The sequence below is a fragment of the Monodelphis domestica genome, chromosome 4 (genome assembly GCF_027887165.1).
Source record: "Monodelphis domestica isolate mMonDom1 chromosome 4, mMonDom1.pri, whole genome shotgun sequence".
Taxonomy (NCBI): domain Eukaryota; kingdom Metazoa; phylum Chordata; class Mammalia; order Didelphimorphia; family Didelphidae; genus Monodelphis; species Monodelphis domestica.
This window is the reverse complement of record NC_077230.1, coordinates 105,138,314-105,155,927: the sequence shown is the minus strand read 5'-3', so window position 1 is coordinate 105,155,927 and position 17,614 is coordinate 105,138,314. Positions and strand designations below refer to the sequence as shown.

Below are 17,614 nucleotides of genomic sequence, written 5' to 3'. Positions count from 1 at the left end.
ATTTCTATGTTTCCTAACGTCAGGCTGTGTATTTTTCTCAAGCCCATTCCATTTCCTCTTGGCTCCTTCTTTCTTTTGCTATTCCCCGTGGCCTGGGCCTCTCTTCCGGCTAAATCCATTGCTGCTCCCTATTCAAGGTTTATATCAAGCCAGCGCTTGGAAAGAATTCTTCCAAAGGAGACAATGGAGAGAAGATGATCTAAAGAAAGCAAAGGAAGTATGTGGATTGTTACCTCGGGTTTTACATCGGAGGTCAATGTGAACCCTCAGTTTTCTTCGATGGATGCTCTCTAATTCTTTTCACCTCATTCAGCTAAAGGTTAAGGCTAAACCTCTTTTTCTTTTCTTTTTGAAAATTTTATTTAATTAACTTAGAATATTTTTCCATCGTTACAAGATTCATGGTTTTTTTCCCCCCTGCCCTCTCCCAATTCCCCCCCCCCCCCCCCGTAGCCCAGGCGCAATTCCTCTGGGTTTTACATGTGTCATTGATCAAAACCCATTAGAGTCTACATCCCCATCGACACTTGTGATCGAGCAGTTGCTTTTCTTCTGTGTTTCTATTCCCACAGTTCTTCCTCTGCATGTGGACCGCCGGTCTTTCTCACAAGTCCCTCAGAATTGTCCTGGATCACTGCATTGCTGCTAGTAGAGAAGTCTATTATATTCGATTGTGCCACAGTGTGCACCAGTCTCTGTGCACAATGTTCTCCTGGTTCTGCTCCCTTCACTCTGCATCAGTTCCTGGAGGTCCTTCCAGTTCGTCATTCTTTTGAGCACAATAGTATTCCATCACCAGCGTATACCACAATTTGTTCAACCATTCCCCAAATCGAAGGGAAGGACGCAGATATGAATATTCTTCATTAGCCACATCTTTCTTAATGCCTTTTCCACAGATTTCAATACTCACTTTTCTTTCAAAAGTTGAAGCGGCAAAGTTGGGCAGCTCGATAGACTGAGAGCCGGGCCCAGAGACTGGGGGTGGAATGGAGCGTGTCCAGGGCTCAAATTTGGTCTCACCAATTCCTACCTAGCCCTAAGGGCCTAGGAAAGTCCCAAGGCCTTACTGCTCTTCCTACATGGGTAGCTGACGCGGTTTTGCAAAAAGCGCTTTCTGCAGCATGCTGCCGAGTTTCTAGCGCGCACACACAATAGGGAAAAGGCCCCAGGTATACCACTCCTGACAGGAGTCAGAAAACATATTCCTAAAGACATCCGTAAGAAAGACAACCGTAACTCGCCAAAGCCACGGACAGAATGAACTTTACCAGGCAGCGAGCGAGCGAACTCTACTTTTTGAATACGCGCTATCTCCCCCGGAGGGAGATGCACCGTTCCTGGAAGTACTGCAATACCAGGTCGATGCGTGGAGTGGACGGAGCAAGCTCCTATTCCGACTCCCTGCTTCAAAAATCCATTTAATATATTGTCCTCGGATAGAGGACGTATCAGATATTAAACTGATAAGAACAGATACTACACTTGATCTTAGCCAAAAGGCCGAGAAGCGATAACAGCACGCACTCCCCATCACCGACACCCTCCACAACGACACCCTTAACACACAAGGCGACTAACACCTCTTCACCAACCCTCAACCTCCTCCAACCCCCACAGACACCCACAAAAATACACATACAGCCACACAGCCACGCCTACACAAAATTCACCACCGCGGGAAAACACCACAATGACAAGCATTTTGACGAATTTTAGCTCTTTCTTCGCGCAAGAACGCACCCCACCTCACACCCAGAAAACCTTCCCTGATCGCCTGCTCAATATTTGCATAGCCCTCCTCACTTCCGCACCGAGCTGACTAATGCCTGCCCACCAGGGGCGGGGCGGAAAAGCAGCGGGAAGTGAATGCTGCCCTAGCCCCAATCCGCGGCCGGGAGCTTCTTCCGCCAACCTTCGAGCTCCCGATTCCCTTCGCCTGCCTGCCTACCCCTCGCACAAAAGGGAGATGCCTCATCCTGACCGCCTTCCTGGGGAGCCGGCACTTCACACGCGCCCTCCCTTACTGTAGCTTTCCGCAGTACCCCGCTACAGTGTCGCCAAGATTTCTTTTTTTTAAACCCAAATCAATAATCAAAGCATATGGAAAACAGACCAACTGCACACAGATGGATCACCAACCCGTATAGCCCAACTTCACTTGCTTATCTCAGTTCCTATGGATTGAATTACCATCTCCATTAATTCCGTATTCTTAAATCTCTGGCCTTCCCCTGTCTCTTTGCTAACCTCCAACCTCTCATCTCCAGCTGCCTTTCAAAAATCTTAAATTGGATGTCCAGTATACCTTATCAACTTGGAAAAACACAAAACTACTAAAGTAGTCAGGAAAACCAAGTCTTTAATCAGGAAAGAAATGGGTCCAATATAATTAGCCTCTCTCACAGAGCCAAGCGCCAAAATATTAGAGTCAAAACCCTGGGGCTCTGGCGATAAGAATGCACCGCTGAAGATGATTTTTCAGAAGAACGGTAGAACTTGGGGAACTTATATTCCATTTTGGAAACTAAGGGCAGGGAAATATGATTGATTGGCTTTACAATGGCTACAAGTCAATGAGAAGTCCAAGACAGGATCATCAGGGAGAGGCTGATGCTTTACAATGGATACTAAATGGAAAGGTCCAGCCAAGGCCTGAACTACCTGGGAGAGAACTTTGCTAGGATGGGAGAAACTATCAGGAGAAAAGGGTACTTAACATTTGATTAGATCTACCAGTCTCAACTTAACAGGGGCCATTAAAAGTACTTTAAGGTCTATTGTTCAATCTGAAATGGGACTTCCCTCAGGGTGGGTTCTCCTGGGACAGGGGCAAAATTGGGATTCCAAAAAAATCCAGTTGACACACATCATTTAACATTTAACAACTACTTAAATTCAATGCCCAAAACGATTACAATTTCAAAACTACTACTTGGGCATTCTCAAGTAGTAGCCATGGTCTAGCCCCTCTTTGTCCGGTAAAAGCCTGAGCTTTTTTGTTATAAAGATTTTTTCCCCAATTTGCTGACCTATTCCAGAAGGCTCTCCCCTAGACAGATTTTTTTTTTTAAATTTGGTCATTTCCAAACATTATTCATTGGAAAGAAAGATCATTTTCTTTTCTTCCCTCCCCTCCCTCCCACCACCTCTCCCATAGTCCACGTGCAATTCCACTGGGTATCACATGTGTTCTTGATTCAAAACCATTTCCATGTTGTTGATATTTGCATTAGAGTGTTCATTAGAGTAGAAGTTCTTCCTGCCTCAAAGGCAGATGCTGCTTTTGTTACCGATTGTCATGTTTCTCCTTATGAAATGTTACTTGGTCATCTGTCTCTTAAGGCCAAGCCCTTTTTTACTGTATATACTTCTATGATTTGGGGTGACATGACAATTACCAAGTATCTTAAGGAATTCCAACACAGGTTAAAGGAATTGCAACAAATGGGAACTATTTTTCAATCAGGCCCTATTGCTTTTGAACTACATCATTTTCAACCTAGTGATTTTGTCTATATCAAAAGGTGTGGTTTTTTTTTTTAATGGAATGTACAACATACAAAATCTAAATAAGTGGTCCCTTTATTAATTAAAATCTCCATAAATCTCCAGCTGAGTTGGGTATTTTCATATTTGGGAATTTCCCATGGAGACCACTTATTTAGATTTTAAGTCAAAACACTAAAATTATCCTTACAGGCAGAGCCTTAAAGAAACAATTAATTCCCATATGACTGTATGTTGTACATTCCATTCTAGACCCAAATAAGTTTTACTTTGTTTAAAAATGTTTGCCATGGTTGAAACATTGCTACACCTGAAAAACTTATGACAAGTATCCATTTTCTTTAAATGTCATACAGCAGACTCATGTAAAAAATGATAGTGGTTTTTGTTTGCTATTGTAATTAATTGGGCTATTGAGAATTTTGGGGATTTTGAACTACTGTTCTTTATAAAAAACTGTTACTTTGTAAAAATCATTTGCTTGTACTCACAGTGGATCATGGCCAGATATGAAGAGGAAATGGATCTCATTTTTGGTGAGAAACCTTGTATTCTATATTTCCTTAGCTGACACAGTGTTTCAATGATTATAAGTTATATTTTTATTTTTAAAACTTTTATTATATTTTTCTTGCACGTGCAATATACTATTTCAGTCTTTTATTATTTCCTCTCCTTTTTATATTTGAAGCACATGTCACCAGTATTAAGATTTTCTTTAACTTTTTTGATTTGCAGTAATATAAGTTTAAAATATATTTGCTGTAATGTCAATCCATGCCCCAAAAGCTTGAGACTATAAAAAAATGATGTCATTTATTGATAAAAATTATGGGACCTAGGGGGCAGCTGGGTAGCTCAGTGGATTGAGAGCCAGGCCTAGAGATGGGAGGTCCTAGGTTCAAATCTGGCCTCAGCCACTTCCCAGCTGTGTGACCCTGGGCAAGTCACTTGACCCCCATTGCCTAGCCCTTACCACTCTTCTGCCTTGGAGCCAATACACAGTATTGACTCCAAGACGGAAGGTAGGGGTTTTAAAAAAATAAATAAATAAATAAAATTATGGGACCTTGCTTAATGATTCTGTCTGATTCCAGGACACAATATACAAAAGAACCATTGCACAGTGCCAATCAAGCACAAGGTCAGAGACCAACCAATCCCAAATGGATTGATGAAAATTCTAAGCCAATATAAACGACTTGAACCGAGTGTGAGACTCTAGGTTTTGACGATTTACATTCGTTAAGATGTAGGCCTTCCTTGTATCCACACTTCGTGAAAATGCTTACAAACAAGTATCTCAAATTTGGCTCCTACCTGGCTCCTATAATCTAGTCCCTTTTCTGACTTTCATAATGTGGTGACTTTCTGTAGTCCTGGCTACTGACTGGGTAAATGAATCATTGCTTAAATCATTTTAATTGGGCCCTGATTCAAGGACCTCTTATAGATTTATTTTTCCTTTACTTGGAATTTTTACACATAAGACTTTGATAGTCTATATTTCATCCAGAAATTATCTTTTTTTTATTGGGATTTTTAAAAATGTTTTTGATATCTCTTACCAATTGATTCATATACCTTATAACTCAGCCATGCATCCATAAGTGATCCCTGTGTTTTTCAATCACCCTCTTCAGGGGGGGGATGTAAAATTATTATTATTTTCAATTGCAATGTTTAAATTCCTTGAGAGAGAAATTTTAGGTTAAGAAACATGATACCTCTCTGAATCCAGAAACTGAACTGTTTGGAGAAGTCCTTGATGAGAAGATCAAGAATGAGCTTTGGGTGTGGTTGATTGAACATTTATTTGAATGTATACTTTTGTGCCAAAGGGGACTGCCCCCAACTGCCTTTTTGTCAATGCGTCTAGCAATTATTGGTTTTGTTCTCTTTTCTTATTATCCTCAAATTGTTGTAATTTCAAAGTTGGTATGTTTACAAGACCCAGTGGAGAGAATAGTCTTCCTTGGGCCTCAGGGGAGGATTATAAAATGGAGATTTTGAACCCTAGACTTCAATCCCCAGAAGTCCTTGGTACTTCCCAGAATTCCCTATAATCTCACCTGAGTCTCCACCTGGGCGAGATCACAATTGGTATTTAAACTGGCCTTAAGGCCTACCTCTCCCTCTTCTATGCTCATGCTCTCTCTGCTCTGCCATTTGCAAGATGTAGTAAGTAAGCTTTGAATGGGCTAATCAGCCCTAGGCATGTGGTTTTCTTATTTGTATTTCTTTATTCCTTGATTTCTAATAATCTTTAATAAACCTCACAAAAATACAATACTTTTATTACTAGAGACTAAATTTAATTTTTACACTCTATTCTGAAAATTCCAATCCCCGTATTTGGGTTTCCAACTCTGAATTTGTGGATTCCAACCTCTATTCTGTGGCCAATTTGTTACTGTTTTCCACCTAAGCAGCTACACTTCTGTTCCTAAAGTTTTCATTTACTAAATCCTTGTTTCTCTGACAACACTCTTTCTGCATATGACCTATTGCAGGCCACTGTCTTTCTTGCAGCAGAGCTAAGCAGCTTCTCTATCTTTCACTTTGTCTTTTCCTTCAAATACATAGAGAGAAATAGCCTTCAATTCACCTATAGACTTCGCAAATCAAAAGGTACGCGCCCCCCCCCCCAAAAGCCAGAATCCGAGAATACTCAGGGCTAAAGGGAAGGCAGAGCGAAGGTCCCAGGACCCCTCCCCCACAACCCAGAGGGCTGAGCCCCCAGCAGCAGCGGGAACCCCTGAGCAGGCAAAGGTGCTGTTTTTCAGGGTCTACCTTGGGAGCAGCGGGGTGCCGGGCTGGGAGCAGCGGGGTGCCGGGCTGGGAGCATCCAGCTTGGACAGTGGGGAGGAAGCCAGGGAGAAACAGGCAGTGGCTGGGTCCCTCTATTGGGCTCCAGTCTCACCCTTGCCTCGGGCAGAGTTTAGGGAGGTGGGCAAAGACACTTGCAGACAGCAGAGAAGCAGCTGGAGAGAATTGGAGGGAGCCTGGCCAGCCCAGCCTTCCAGGAGTCTTCAGAGCCTCAGTGCTTCATACCACATACAGCCCAACACAATTGAACTCAATCCAATCAAAAGCCTCCAGAGGACAGGGAAGCTAACATTCCTCCCCTAGAGACTGTACCAAGAGATCTGACAAAGCTCCAAGAGGGGAGACTGACAGCTCCAAAACCAAAACAAAATGAGAGGAGCAAGAGCACAGCCAAATACGGGGAGCAAAGAAGGGGTAAACTCGAGCAAACAACAGAAAAAGAAGAAAGAAATTACAATAGACAGCTTCTGCACAGGTAATGAGCAAAGAGCGAATGAAACAGAGGGGGAGGACCCAGCAAAGAAAAAATCAGAAATCCCAGCGAATTGGATACAGGCTTTGGAAGAACTCAAAATGCAATTCAAAACACAATTAAGAGAGGCTGAAGACAATTGGGAAAAGAACTTAAAAACTAAGATAAGTCATCTGGAAACAGAAAATAGTATCTTGAAAGCCAAAATCAACCAGCTGGAAAATGAGGCAAAGGAGATGAAAGATGAGGCAAAGCAGATGAAAGATGAGGTGAAGAAGATGAAAGATGACCTCCAAAGAAAATCCGACCAAGAGGAAAAGGACGACCAAAAAACTAAGGATGAAATCCAGTCTTTAAGAACCAGAATACAACAACTTGAATCGAGCGACCTCACAAGGCAGCAAGACACTATAAAACAAAACCAAAAGAATGAAAAAATTGAGGAAAATATGAAGCATCTAATTCACAAAACAGAGGATTTAGAAAATCGTTCAAGGAGAGACAATTTAAGAATTATTGGCCTACCAGAAGACCATGACAAAAGAAAAAGCCTGGACATTATATTACAAGAAATTATTAAAGAAAACTGCCCCAAAATCCTTGAATAAGAGGGAAAAGTGGAGATTAATAGAATCCAGAGATCACCTCCTGTTTAATCCCCAACTGACAACACCCAGGAATGTTATAGCCAAATTCAAGAACTATAAGACCAAAGAAAAGATATTACAAGCTGCCAAGAAGTCATTCAGATACCAAGGAACCACAGTGAGGATAACTCAGGATCTGGCTGCATCCACACTGAAAAAAAGAAAGGAATGGAATACGATATTCCGGAAAGCAAGGGAACTAGGTCTACAACCAAGAATCCACTACCCAGCAAAACTGACTATATTCTTACAGGGAAAAAGTATGGTCATTCAACAAAATAGAAGAATTTCAGGAATTTGTAAAGAAAAGACCAGACCTGAACAGAAAATTTGATGTCCAAGCACAGAACTCAAGAGAATCATCAAAAGGTAATTTAAAAAGAGAGGAAAAAAGAAAACCAAAAAAAAATTTTTTAAGAGACTCAATAAGTTAAAATGATATGTATCCCATAGAAGGGTCATTCCTAAAAATAATAAACAGTATATATCTAAAACCATCAGCTAATATCATCTGCAATGGGGATAAACTAAATCCATTCCCATTAAGATCAGGAGTGAAACAAGGATGCCCATTATCACCTCTATTATTTGACATTGTATTAGAAACACTAGCAGTAGCAATTAGAGAAGAAAAAGAAATTGAAGGCATCAAAATAGGCAAGGAGGAGACCAAATTATCACTCTATGCAGATGACATGATGGTCTACTTAAAGAATCCTAGAGACTCAACCAAAAAGCTAATTGAAATAATCAACAACTTTAGCAAAGTTGCAGGATACAAAATAAACCCACATAAGTCATCAGCATTTCTATATAATTCCAACACAGCTCAGCAGCAAGAACTAGAAAGAGAAATCCCATTCAAAATTACCCAAGACAAAATAAAATACTTAGGAATCTATCTCCCGAGACAAACACAGGATCTATATGAACACAACTACAAAACACTTTCCACACAACTAAAACTAGACTTGAACAATTGGAAGAACATTAACTGCTCATGGGTAGGACGAGCCAATATAATAAAAATGACCATCCTACCCAAACTCATCTATCTATTTAGTGCCATACCCATAGAACTTCCAAAAATTTTTTTTACTGATTTAGAAAAAAACATAACAAAGTTCATTTGGAAGAACAAAAGATCAAGGATATCCAGGGAATTAATGAAAAAAAATACAAAGGAAGGGGGTCTTGCAGTCCCAGATCTCAGACTATATTATAAAGCAGCGGTCATCAAAACAATTTGGTACTGGCTAAGAGACAGAAAGGAGGATCAGTGGAATAGACTGGGGGCAAGCAACCTCAGCAAGACAGTATATGACAAACCCAAAGATCCCAGCTTTTGGGACAAAAATCCACTATTTCATAAAAACTGTTGGGAAAATTGGAGGACAGTGTGGGAAAGATTAGGCTTAGATCAACACCTCACACCCTACACCAAGATAAATTCAAAATGGATGAATGACTTGAACATAAAGAAGGAAACTATAAGAAAATTAGGCGAACACAGAATAGTATACATGTCAGACCTTTGGGAAGGGAAATACTTCAAAACCAAGCAAGAATTAGAAAGAATTACAAAATGCAAAATAAATAATCTGGATTACATCAAATTAAAAAGTTTTTGTACAAACAAAACCAATGTAACTAAAATCAGAAGGGTAGCAACAAATTGGGAAACAATCTTCATAAAAACCTCTGACAAGGGTTTAATTACTAAAATTTATAAAGAACTAAATCAATTGTACAAAAAATCAAGCCATTCTCCAATTGACCAATGGGCAAGGGACATGAACAGGCAATTCTCAGCCAAAGAAATCAAAACTATTAATAAGCACATGAAAAAGTGCTCTACATCTCTTATAATCAGAGAGATGCAAATCAAAACAACTCTGAGGTATCATCTCACACCTAGCAGATTGGCTAACATGACAGCTATGCAAAGTAATGAATGCTGGAGGGGATGTGGCAAAGTGGGGACATTAATTCATTGCTGGTGGAGTTGTGAATTGATCCAACCATTCTGGAGGGCAATTTGGAACTATGTCCAAAGGGCGATAAAAGACTGTCTGCCCTTTGATCCAGCCATAGCACTGCTGGGCTTGTACCCCAAGGAGATAATGGACAAAAAGACTTGTGCAAAAATGTTCATAGCTGCGCTCTTTGTGGTGGCCAAAAATTGGAAAGTGAGGGGATGCCCCTCAATTGGGGAATGGCTGAACAAATTGTGGTATATGTTGGTGATGGAATACTATTGTGCTAAAAGGAATAATAAAGTGGAGAAGTTCCATGGAGACTGGAACAACCTCCAGGAAGTAATGCAGAGCGAGAGGAGCAGAACCAGGAAAACATTGTACACAGAGACTGATACATTGTGGTACAGTCGAAGGTGATGGACTTCTCCATTGGTATCAATGCAATCCCTGAACAATCTGCAGGGATCTAAAAAAAAAAATACTACCCACAAGCAGAGGATAAACTGTGGGAGTAAAAACACCGCTGAAAAGCAACTGCTTGACTACAGGGTTGGAGGAGATAAGACTGAGGAGAGACTCTAAATGAACACTATAATGCAAACTCCAACAACAGGGAAATGGGTTCGAGTCAAGAACACATGTGATAACCAGTGGAATCATGCGTCGGCTATGGGAGAGGGAAAGGGGGGGGGGGAGGGGAGGGGAGGAAAAGAAAACGATCTTTGTTTCCAGTGAATAATGTATGAAAACGACCAAATAAAATAATATTTTAAAAAAAATGATATGTATCCCTATAAGAAAAGAGGTCATTGGTAACTCTTAAAAACTGTTGTTATTGGACGGTAGCCGCCGACCCTTTGAGCGGAGACTATGGAGGTACAGGAGGAGGACCCAAAGGGAGAGGAGGAGGAGGAGGAGAAGTCTGAGAAGATTGCTTCATGGTTGAAAAAGATTTTTGGTGATCAGCCCATTCCGAAATATGAAATGAATCCACGGACCACAGATATCTTGTATCATCATTCAGAATGTAACAGAGTACGAGACAGGGATACCTCCTTGGTAATAGAAGACTTGAAACAGAAGGCAAGAGAATATGAATCAGAAGCCAGATATCTCCAAGATCTTCTCTTGGAAAGTGTCAATCTGTCCTTCACCAGTCTCTCTAGTATCAGAAGCAGCTATCTTAATGCTTTGGTTGACATTGCACGAGTGCTTGAAACAAAGGATACCTCCCTAGCTAGTTTTATCCCTGCAGTGAACAGTTTGACTGCTGATCTTTTTCGTACCAAGAGCAGAAATGAAGAAATGGAGCATGAATTAAGCAAACTGGGAAAAAATCTAACTGCAACTCTAATGCTAGAAAAATGTCTAAGAGAGGACCTCAAGAAGGCAGAGCTGCATCTTTCCATGGAAAAAGCCAAAGTTGATAGTCGAATTTCAAATATGGATTTTCTAAAAGCCAAATCTGATGACCTCAGATTAAGAATCAAGATTGCAGAGGAGCAACTTTCAGCTCGAGGGATGGATGCTTCTCTCTCTCATCATTATTGACACTTTCAGAGAAACTGGCTGAACTCAAACAACAGACTGCACCTTTGAAGAAGAGATTGGAATCTTATTTAGACTTAATGCCGAATCCTTCTCTTGCTCAAGTGAAAATTGAAGAAGCCAAGCGAGAACTGAATTCTGAGGATGCTGAGCTCAAAATGAAGGTGGACATGATGGAATTGTTACCAGATCAAAGTAAGCGTCGATTTACCTAATAAGTGAAGTGAATGGAAAAGGACTTTAAAATTTTGAGTGTATTTTTTGTCTGCCTTCCCTAATACCTTATTCCTATGTTCTTTGCATGAAATGATAGTATCCTTATTTATTTTTAAAAAAAATCCCAATATGTATTGCCTTTTTGTATCCAAATACATATTTTCTTTAAACGGGAAAAACAATCTTTTAAAAGGGAAAAACAATCCAATCCATTGGGGGCAGAGAATAGATTTGCACCCTATAAGGGAGTAGAAGGGTAAGAAACGGTCTGGTGGGGAGGGAAGCAGTACAAGAGAGGGAGGGAGGGAGGGAGCGGGGGGGGGGGACAATTTTAGAAAGACTACAGGGGGATAAATAGGGAGGGGGATAGAAAGGGAAGTAAAATAAGGGTGGGAACAAGGGGGACTGTTCAAAAGCAAACATTGGTGTAGAAGGAAATAGTGAAAGAAGAAAAGGCAGGTAAAGGAGCAGAAATCAAAATGCTGGGAAATACACAGCTAGTAATCATAACTCTGAATGTGAATGGAATGAACTCACTCATAAAACGCAAGCGAATAGCAGAGTGGATTAGAGTCCAAAACCCTACCATATGCTGTCTACAAGACACACATATGAGAAAGGTAGATACACATAGGGTGAAAGTAAGAGGGTGGAGCCAAATCTATTGGGCATCAACTGACAAAAAGAAGGAAAAAAATGCAAACGAAGCAGGGAGTCGGAATAGGAGCTTGCTCCGTCCACTCCACGCATCGACCTGGTATTGCAGTACTTCCAGGAACGGTGCATCTCCCTCCGGGGGAGATAGCGCGTATTCAAAAAGTAGAGTTCGCTCGCTCGCTGCCTGGTAAAGTTCATTCTGTCCGTGGCTTTGGCGAGTTACGGTTGTCTTTCTTACGGATGTCTTTAGGAATATGTTTTCTGACTCCTGTCAGGAGTGGTATACCTGGGGCCTTTTCCCTATTGTGTGTGCGCGCTAGAAACTCGGCAGCATGCTGCAGAAAGCGCTTTTTGCAAAACCGCGTCAGCTACCCATGTAGGAAGAGCAGTAAGGCCTTGGGACTTTCCTAGGCCCTTAGGGCTAGGTAGGAATTGGTGAGACCAAATTTGAGCCCTGGACACGCTCCATTCCACCCCCAGTCTCTGGGCCCGGCTCTCAGTCTATCGAGCTGCCCAACTTTGCCGCTTCAACTTTTGAAAGAAAAGTGAGTATTGAAATCTGTGGAAAAGGCATTAAGAAAGATGTGGCTAATGAAGAATATTCATATCTGCGTCCTTCCCTTCGATTTGGGGAATGGTTGAACAAATTGTGGTATACGCTGGTGATGGAATACTATTGTGCTCAAAAGAATGACGAACTGGAAGGACCTCCAGGAACTGATGCAGAGTGAAGGGAGCAGAACCAGGAGAACATTGTGCACAGAGACTGGTGCACACTGTGGCACAATCGAATATAATAGACTTCTCTACTAGCAGCAATGCAGTGATCCAGGACAATTCTGAGGGACTTGTGAGAAAGACCGGCGGTCCACATGCAGAGGAAGAACTGTGGGAATAGAAACACAGAAGAAAAGCAACTGCTCGATCACAAGTGTCGATGGGGATGTAGACTCTAATGGGTTTTGATCAATGACACATGTAAAACCCAGAGGAATTGCGCCTGGGCTACGGGGGGGGGGGGGGGGAATTGGGAGAGGGCAGGGGGGAAAAAAACCATGAATCTTGTAACGATGGAAAAATATTCTAAGTTAATTAAATAAAATTTTCAAAAAGAAAAGAAAAAGAGGTTTAGCCTTAACCTTTAGCTGAATGAGGTGAAAAGAATTAGAGAGCATCCATCGAAGAAAACTGAGGGTTCACATTGACCTCCGATGTAAAACCCGAGGTAACAATCCACATACTTCCTTTGCTTTCTTTAGATCATCTTCTCTCCATTGTCTCCTTTGGAAGAATTCTTTCCAAGCGCTGGCTTGATATAAACCTTGAATAGGGAGCAGCAATGGATTTAGCCGGAAGAGAGGCCCAGGCCACGGGGAATAGCAAAAGAAAGAAGGAGCCAAGAGGAAATGGAATGGGCTTGAGAAAAATACACAGCCTGACGTTAGGAAACATAGAAATCAGGGGAGAGCGCGAACGCAGTCCCCCACTACCACAAATTATGCAGTCGAGTTTCCCGCATTTGGGGAAATCGCAGGGGTCAGCCCATCCGGAGTGCAATGGATAAGCCTCGCCCTGGGGAAACCACCTTCGTGATCATGGAATCACCCCTGCCAGGTAAGTATGCTTTCCCGCTGCGCAACCCCCTCACGCCCTCAACAGCCACACACCTTATAAACACGACCACCCGAGCTCCATTACCCACACCATCACGCACACCTGCCAGCGCTCTCAACCCGATCCGCGGGAAGGGCCTTTCCCCCTTCCTCTGGTACCCCCCCTCCACTCCCTCCCCCCACCCCCCACCCCCAATTTCTGTTTTCCAGATGCAGCCTCTGCTCTCTTCATCTGCATACGCCCCGCCCTCTCGTGATGCCACACAACAAGACTCTCCCAGTGGAGACCACCATCTAATGAATGGCCTTTGAGCTGAAATTCGACCCCAGAAAGAAATGGGAAGCTAAGACATTTCCTCCCTCTAAGGGAATCGGACTCCACTTCCTCCTTTGGCTTCTGCATTTGTTCTTCTGCTCCCTTGGAATCCAATTTAGCAGCACCCACACCTTCCTGACAGTTTGGTGCTTGGCTGGAGAAGCCTCCTCTCACTCTGTCTTGCAGGCTTTTCCCAAAGTGCCCAGCCCTGCAACCAGACACTCCATGATGAAGAAAAGGGGAATGATCAAATGCAATGGACTTCTCTACTACTAGCAATGCAATGATCCAGGACAATTGCGAGGGACTTGAGAGGAAAAGAAATGGCTATCCACATCCACAACCAGAGACAGTAGAAAAGTGGGAGCAGAAAGGCAGAAGGAAAACATATGACCCATCACCTCCTTCGATGGAGATATGATGGGGTGTTGACTCTATTGCAAATACGAATAATATGGAAATAGGTTTTGAACAATGATACATGTAAAACCCGGGCTCCCGGAGAGGGGAGGGAGACAACATGAATCATGTAACCATGGCGTTAATTAATTAATTCTTTTAAGAAAGAAAGAAAAGAAAAGGGGGAGATATCTGCTTTCTTGTAAGGTTTTCTGATCATAACCTAATCCTAAAAGTAGTTTTGGGGACAGGCTAGAGACACTTACTGAAATGATGCTTCCACCTCCAGCAGGAGACTAGACCTGGAGCCAGACGATCCCTGGCTTCACTAACTTCTCAGTCTCCCTGATTTGATCAAGCTTAGAACGAACAGGGACCTTTGACCCCATAGAATCCAACCCCTTCATTTTCCAGGGTGGGGGTGGGTGCTAGCAATCTTAATTAAGTACCCACTTGCCCAAGGTCCCACAGGGGATTCCAGTGCAGGCCCTGCTCTGCCTCCAAACTCAAAAAAACTCTTGCCACCCTTCCTTTTGAGAGCTAACTCCCAGAACAGGCCTGGCTTCCTCCTCTTACACTGCTGTCTGGGAGGCACATTTATTGTCACTTCCTCCACATTCACTCTTCATCCTTCAGCAGCAGGACTTTTATTCCCACCCCAACAAGCTCACCTCACTTGGAGCTCCACAAGAAGGTCAGACAGGCTTCCAAAGAAGAGCCCTGGTTGGCCCCAGAACTTCTTCTGATGAAGCCCTGTGGCCCAGCTCACTAACAGGGCCCCTAAACCAGACACTACTTGACTTGTTCTCTGCTTACAAGCCAAAGGGAAGACCGTCATTCTGTGCTTCCTGGGACTATGAAATCACTCTTAGCAGAGTCTACTCCGCCTCTTGGTCCTCCCTCATCAATACTGAGAATTTGCCTCTACCTAGCCTACAAAAAGATCAATTTCAGAGACCGGACTCATGAATATGGGTCCAATAGGTCACTTCTTGGTCGGCTGATTCACATGTTTCTCTAAGGATCTCATTCTTTCCTCCTTTCAGCTTTCCACTTTTAGACATTTGGCATCTGGTGGTAGTCTATAGAAGGGGCTTGGTGTTTGTTGAAAGAGAAGAGGTAGGGTGGAGTTGAGGAGGGGTTGGGGAGGCAAGGGGGTCTGCTAGATGGCTCAGTGGATAGAGAGGCAGGCCTAGAATCAGGAGGCCCTGGATTCAAATCTGGCCTCAGACATGCCCTAGCTCTGTGACCCTGGGCAAGCCACTTAACCCCCATTGCCTAGCCCTTATCCGTTCTTCTGCCTTAGAACCAATATGCAATTTAAGGGAAATTTTAGAAAAGTTTAAGGGGGAAGAAAGAGAGAGAATAGGCAGGAGGTGGCCTAAGCTTTTGTCTCTAGCCCTTCCCCAACCATCCGTTTTTTTCTAATCATGTTGCTCAACAATTGTCTGGAAAAATCCAGGAACCAATTCTATGCTATGTCTTATGTTAAGATAGGATTTTTGGGTAAGGGAAACACAAGAGGAAAAAAACCATATAAAAATCTACTTTATTGTTTTGGAAGGGAAAGGAATAAGGGCTTAGGGATTTACTTATGCTTATTCTTATTTGAAAAACTAACTATGTTTGTTAACTAGGTCACTAAACTACAAGAACTTAACACAATACCCAAATATCACAGCAGGGGTCCAAAACCAGTTAGAGCCAGGATCTGTTGTTGTTAGATGTTCCCCACCCCACCCCCCACAAGTCCTGATGTCCAAGTGAGACTGAATCCTGCCAGCAGCTAGATACAGGAATCCTTCCTCAGTTCAACACAGGGAAATCCCCTTGATACCTTCCTCTCAATTTCCTCAGGAGACCAGAAGAAAAGTCCGTTGGGGCAAGATAGAATCTTCCCAGATCCTGCCATTCAGGTTCCCATGTGACCCTTGGTCACATGCCACTGTCAATCATATACTTAGGTTTGTGCTTTTCAGTTTTTGCACAGTTTTGAAAATTGCAAACCTTTCCATCCTTTATCACAGTTACTGTGTAAATATCATCACCTGGTTAAAAGGCCTTTTATCCTGAATCTTGAAGCAACCTACCAACAGTGACATGTGAACCTGTTGTCAGCTTATTCTTCATAAAAGATTGACTAAGTGCTGAGATTCCCTGACTCTCTAGGATCCCATACCACATGCAGTATACCAGGTGTCACATCCTCCAGTCCCATCCTTCAGAAGATTTTTTTACTTACCTGGACCACCCTTCTGAGTGCCTGGTCTAGTTTCTTTACCTTTTACATTATTTTGTTTCCCTTTTAAGTAATTGTTGTTGTTGTTGATTTTGATACTTTTACATTTTTAATAGCTTTTCTACTCTTGTATGTATATATTTTTCTTTTTTAAAAAATTAATCTTGCCTTCAATTTTTAGTATTTCCAATTTGATGTGCAGTTGGACAATTAAAATTTGTTCTTTTTCTGGTTTTTGAAATTGCATCCCCAACTCATTGATCCATTCTATCTCTATTTTATTAATATAAGCATTTAGAGATATAAATTTCCCTCTATTGCTTTTGCTATATCCCATCATAGGTTTTGGTATGTTGTCTTATTATCATCATTCTCTCTCTCTCTCTCTCTCTCTCTCTCTCTCTCTCTCTCTCTCTCTCTCTCTCTCTCTCTCTCTCTCTCTCTCTTTAACATTATTTTATTCGGTCATTTCTGAGCATTATTCATTGGAGACAAAGATCATTTTCTCCCCCCCCCCCCCACCTATCCCATAGTCGACGCGCGATTCCACTGGGTATCACAAGTGTTCTTGATTTGAACCCATTTCCATGTTGTTGGTATTTGCACCAGAGGGTTCCTTTATTTATTTATTTATTTATTTATTTTTAATTTGGTCATTTCCAAACATTATTCATTGGAAACAAAGATAATTTTCTTTTCTTCCCTACCCCCCTCCCACCACCTCTCCCATAGCCCACGCGCAATTCCACTGGGTATCACATGTGTTCTTGATTCAAACCCATTTCCATGTTGTTGGTATTTGCATTAGAGTGTTCCTTTAGAGTCTCTCCTCAGTCATATCCCCTCAACCCTTGTAGTCTAGCAGTTGGTTCTCCTCGGTGTTTTTACTTCCACAGTTTGTCTTCTGCTTCTGGATAGTGTTTTTTCTCCTAGATTCCTACAGATTGTTCAGGGACATGGCATTGACACTAATGGAGAAGTCTATTACATTCGATTGTACCACAGTGTTTCAGTCTCTGTGTACAATGTTTTTCTGGTTCTGCTCCTGTCGCTCTGCATCACTTCCTGGAGGTTGTGCCAGTCTCCATGGAATTCCTCCACTTTATTATTCCTTTGAGCACAATAGTATTCCATCACCAATAGATACCACAATTTGTTCAGACATTCCCCAATTGAAGGGCATCCCCCC

At 42.2% G+C, this 17,614-nt stretch overlaps 1 protein-coding gene and 2 non-coding genes across 3 annotated transcripts; 1 reads left to right on the top strand and 2 right to left on the bottom strand.

Annotated features, from left to right (window-relative positions):
- Nucleotides 1–1,324: 1,324 nt before the first annotated feature.
- On the bottom strand, nucleotides 1,325–1,515 carry LOC130454227 (U2 spliceosomal RNA). The gene has a single exon (XR_008911898.1). It is a non-coding gene; the product is annotated as a U2 spliceosomal RNA (small nuclear RNA).
- Nucleotides 1,516–10,281: 8,766 nt separating this feature from the next.
- On the top strand, nucleotides 10,282–11,352 carry LOC130453669 (HAUS augmin-like complex subunit 1). Its single transcript, XM_056793679.1, is given in 2 exon segments — nucleotides 10,282–10,977; nucleotides 10,980–11,352. Coding segments are annotated over 2 exon segments (891 nt in total). The 5' UTR covers nucleotides 10,282–10,307; the 3' UTR covers nucleotides 11,201–11,352.
- A 1,964-nt stretch (nucleotides 11,353–13,316) lies between these two features.
- LOC130454180 (U1 spliceosomal RNA) lies at nucleotides 13,317–13,480 on the bottom strand. Its single transcript, XR_008911853.1, has one exon. It is a non-coding gene; the product is annotated as a U1 spliceosomal RNA (small nuclear RNA).
- Between the last annotated feature and the right edge of the window lie 4,134 nt (nucleotides 13,481–17,614).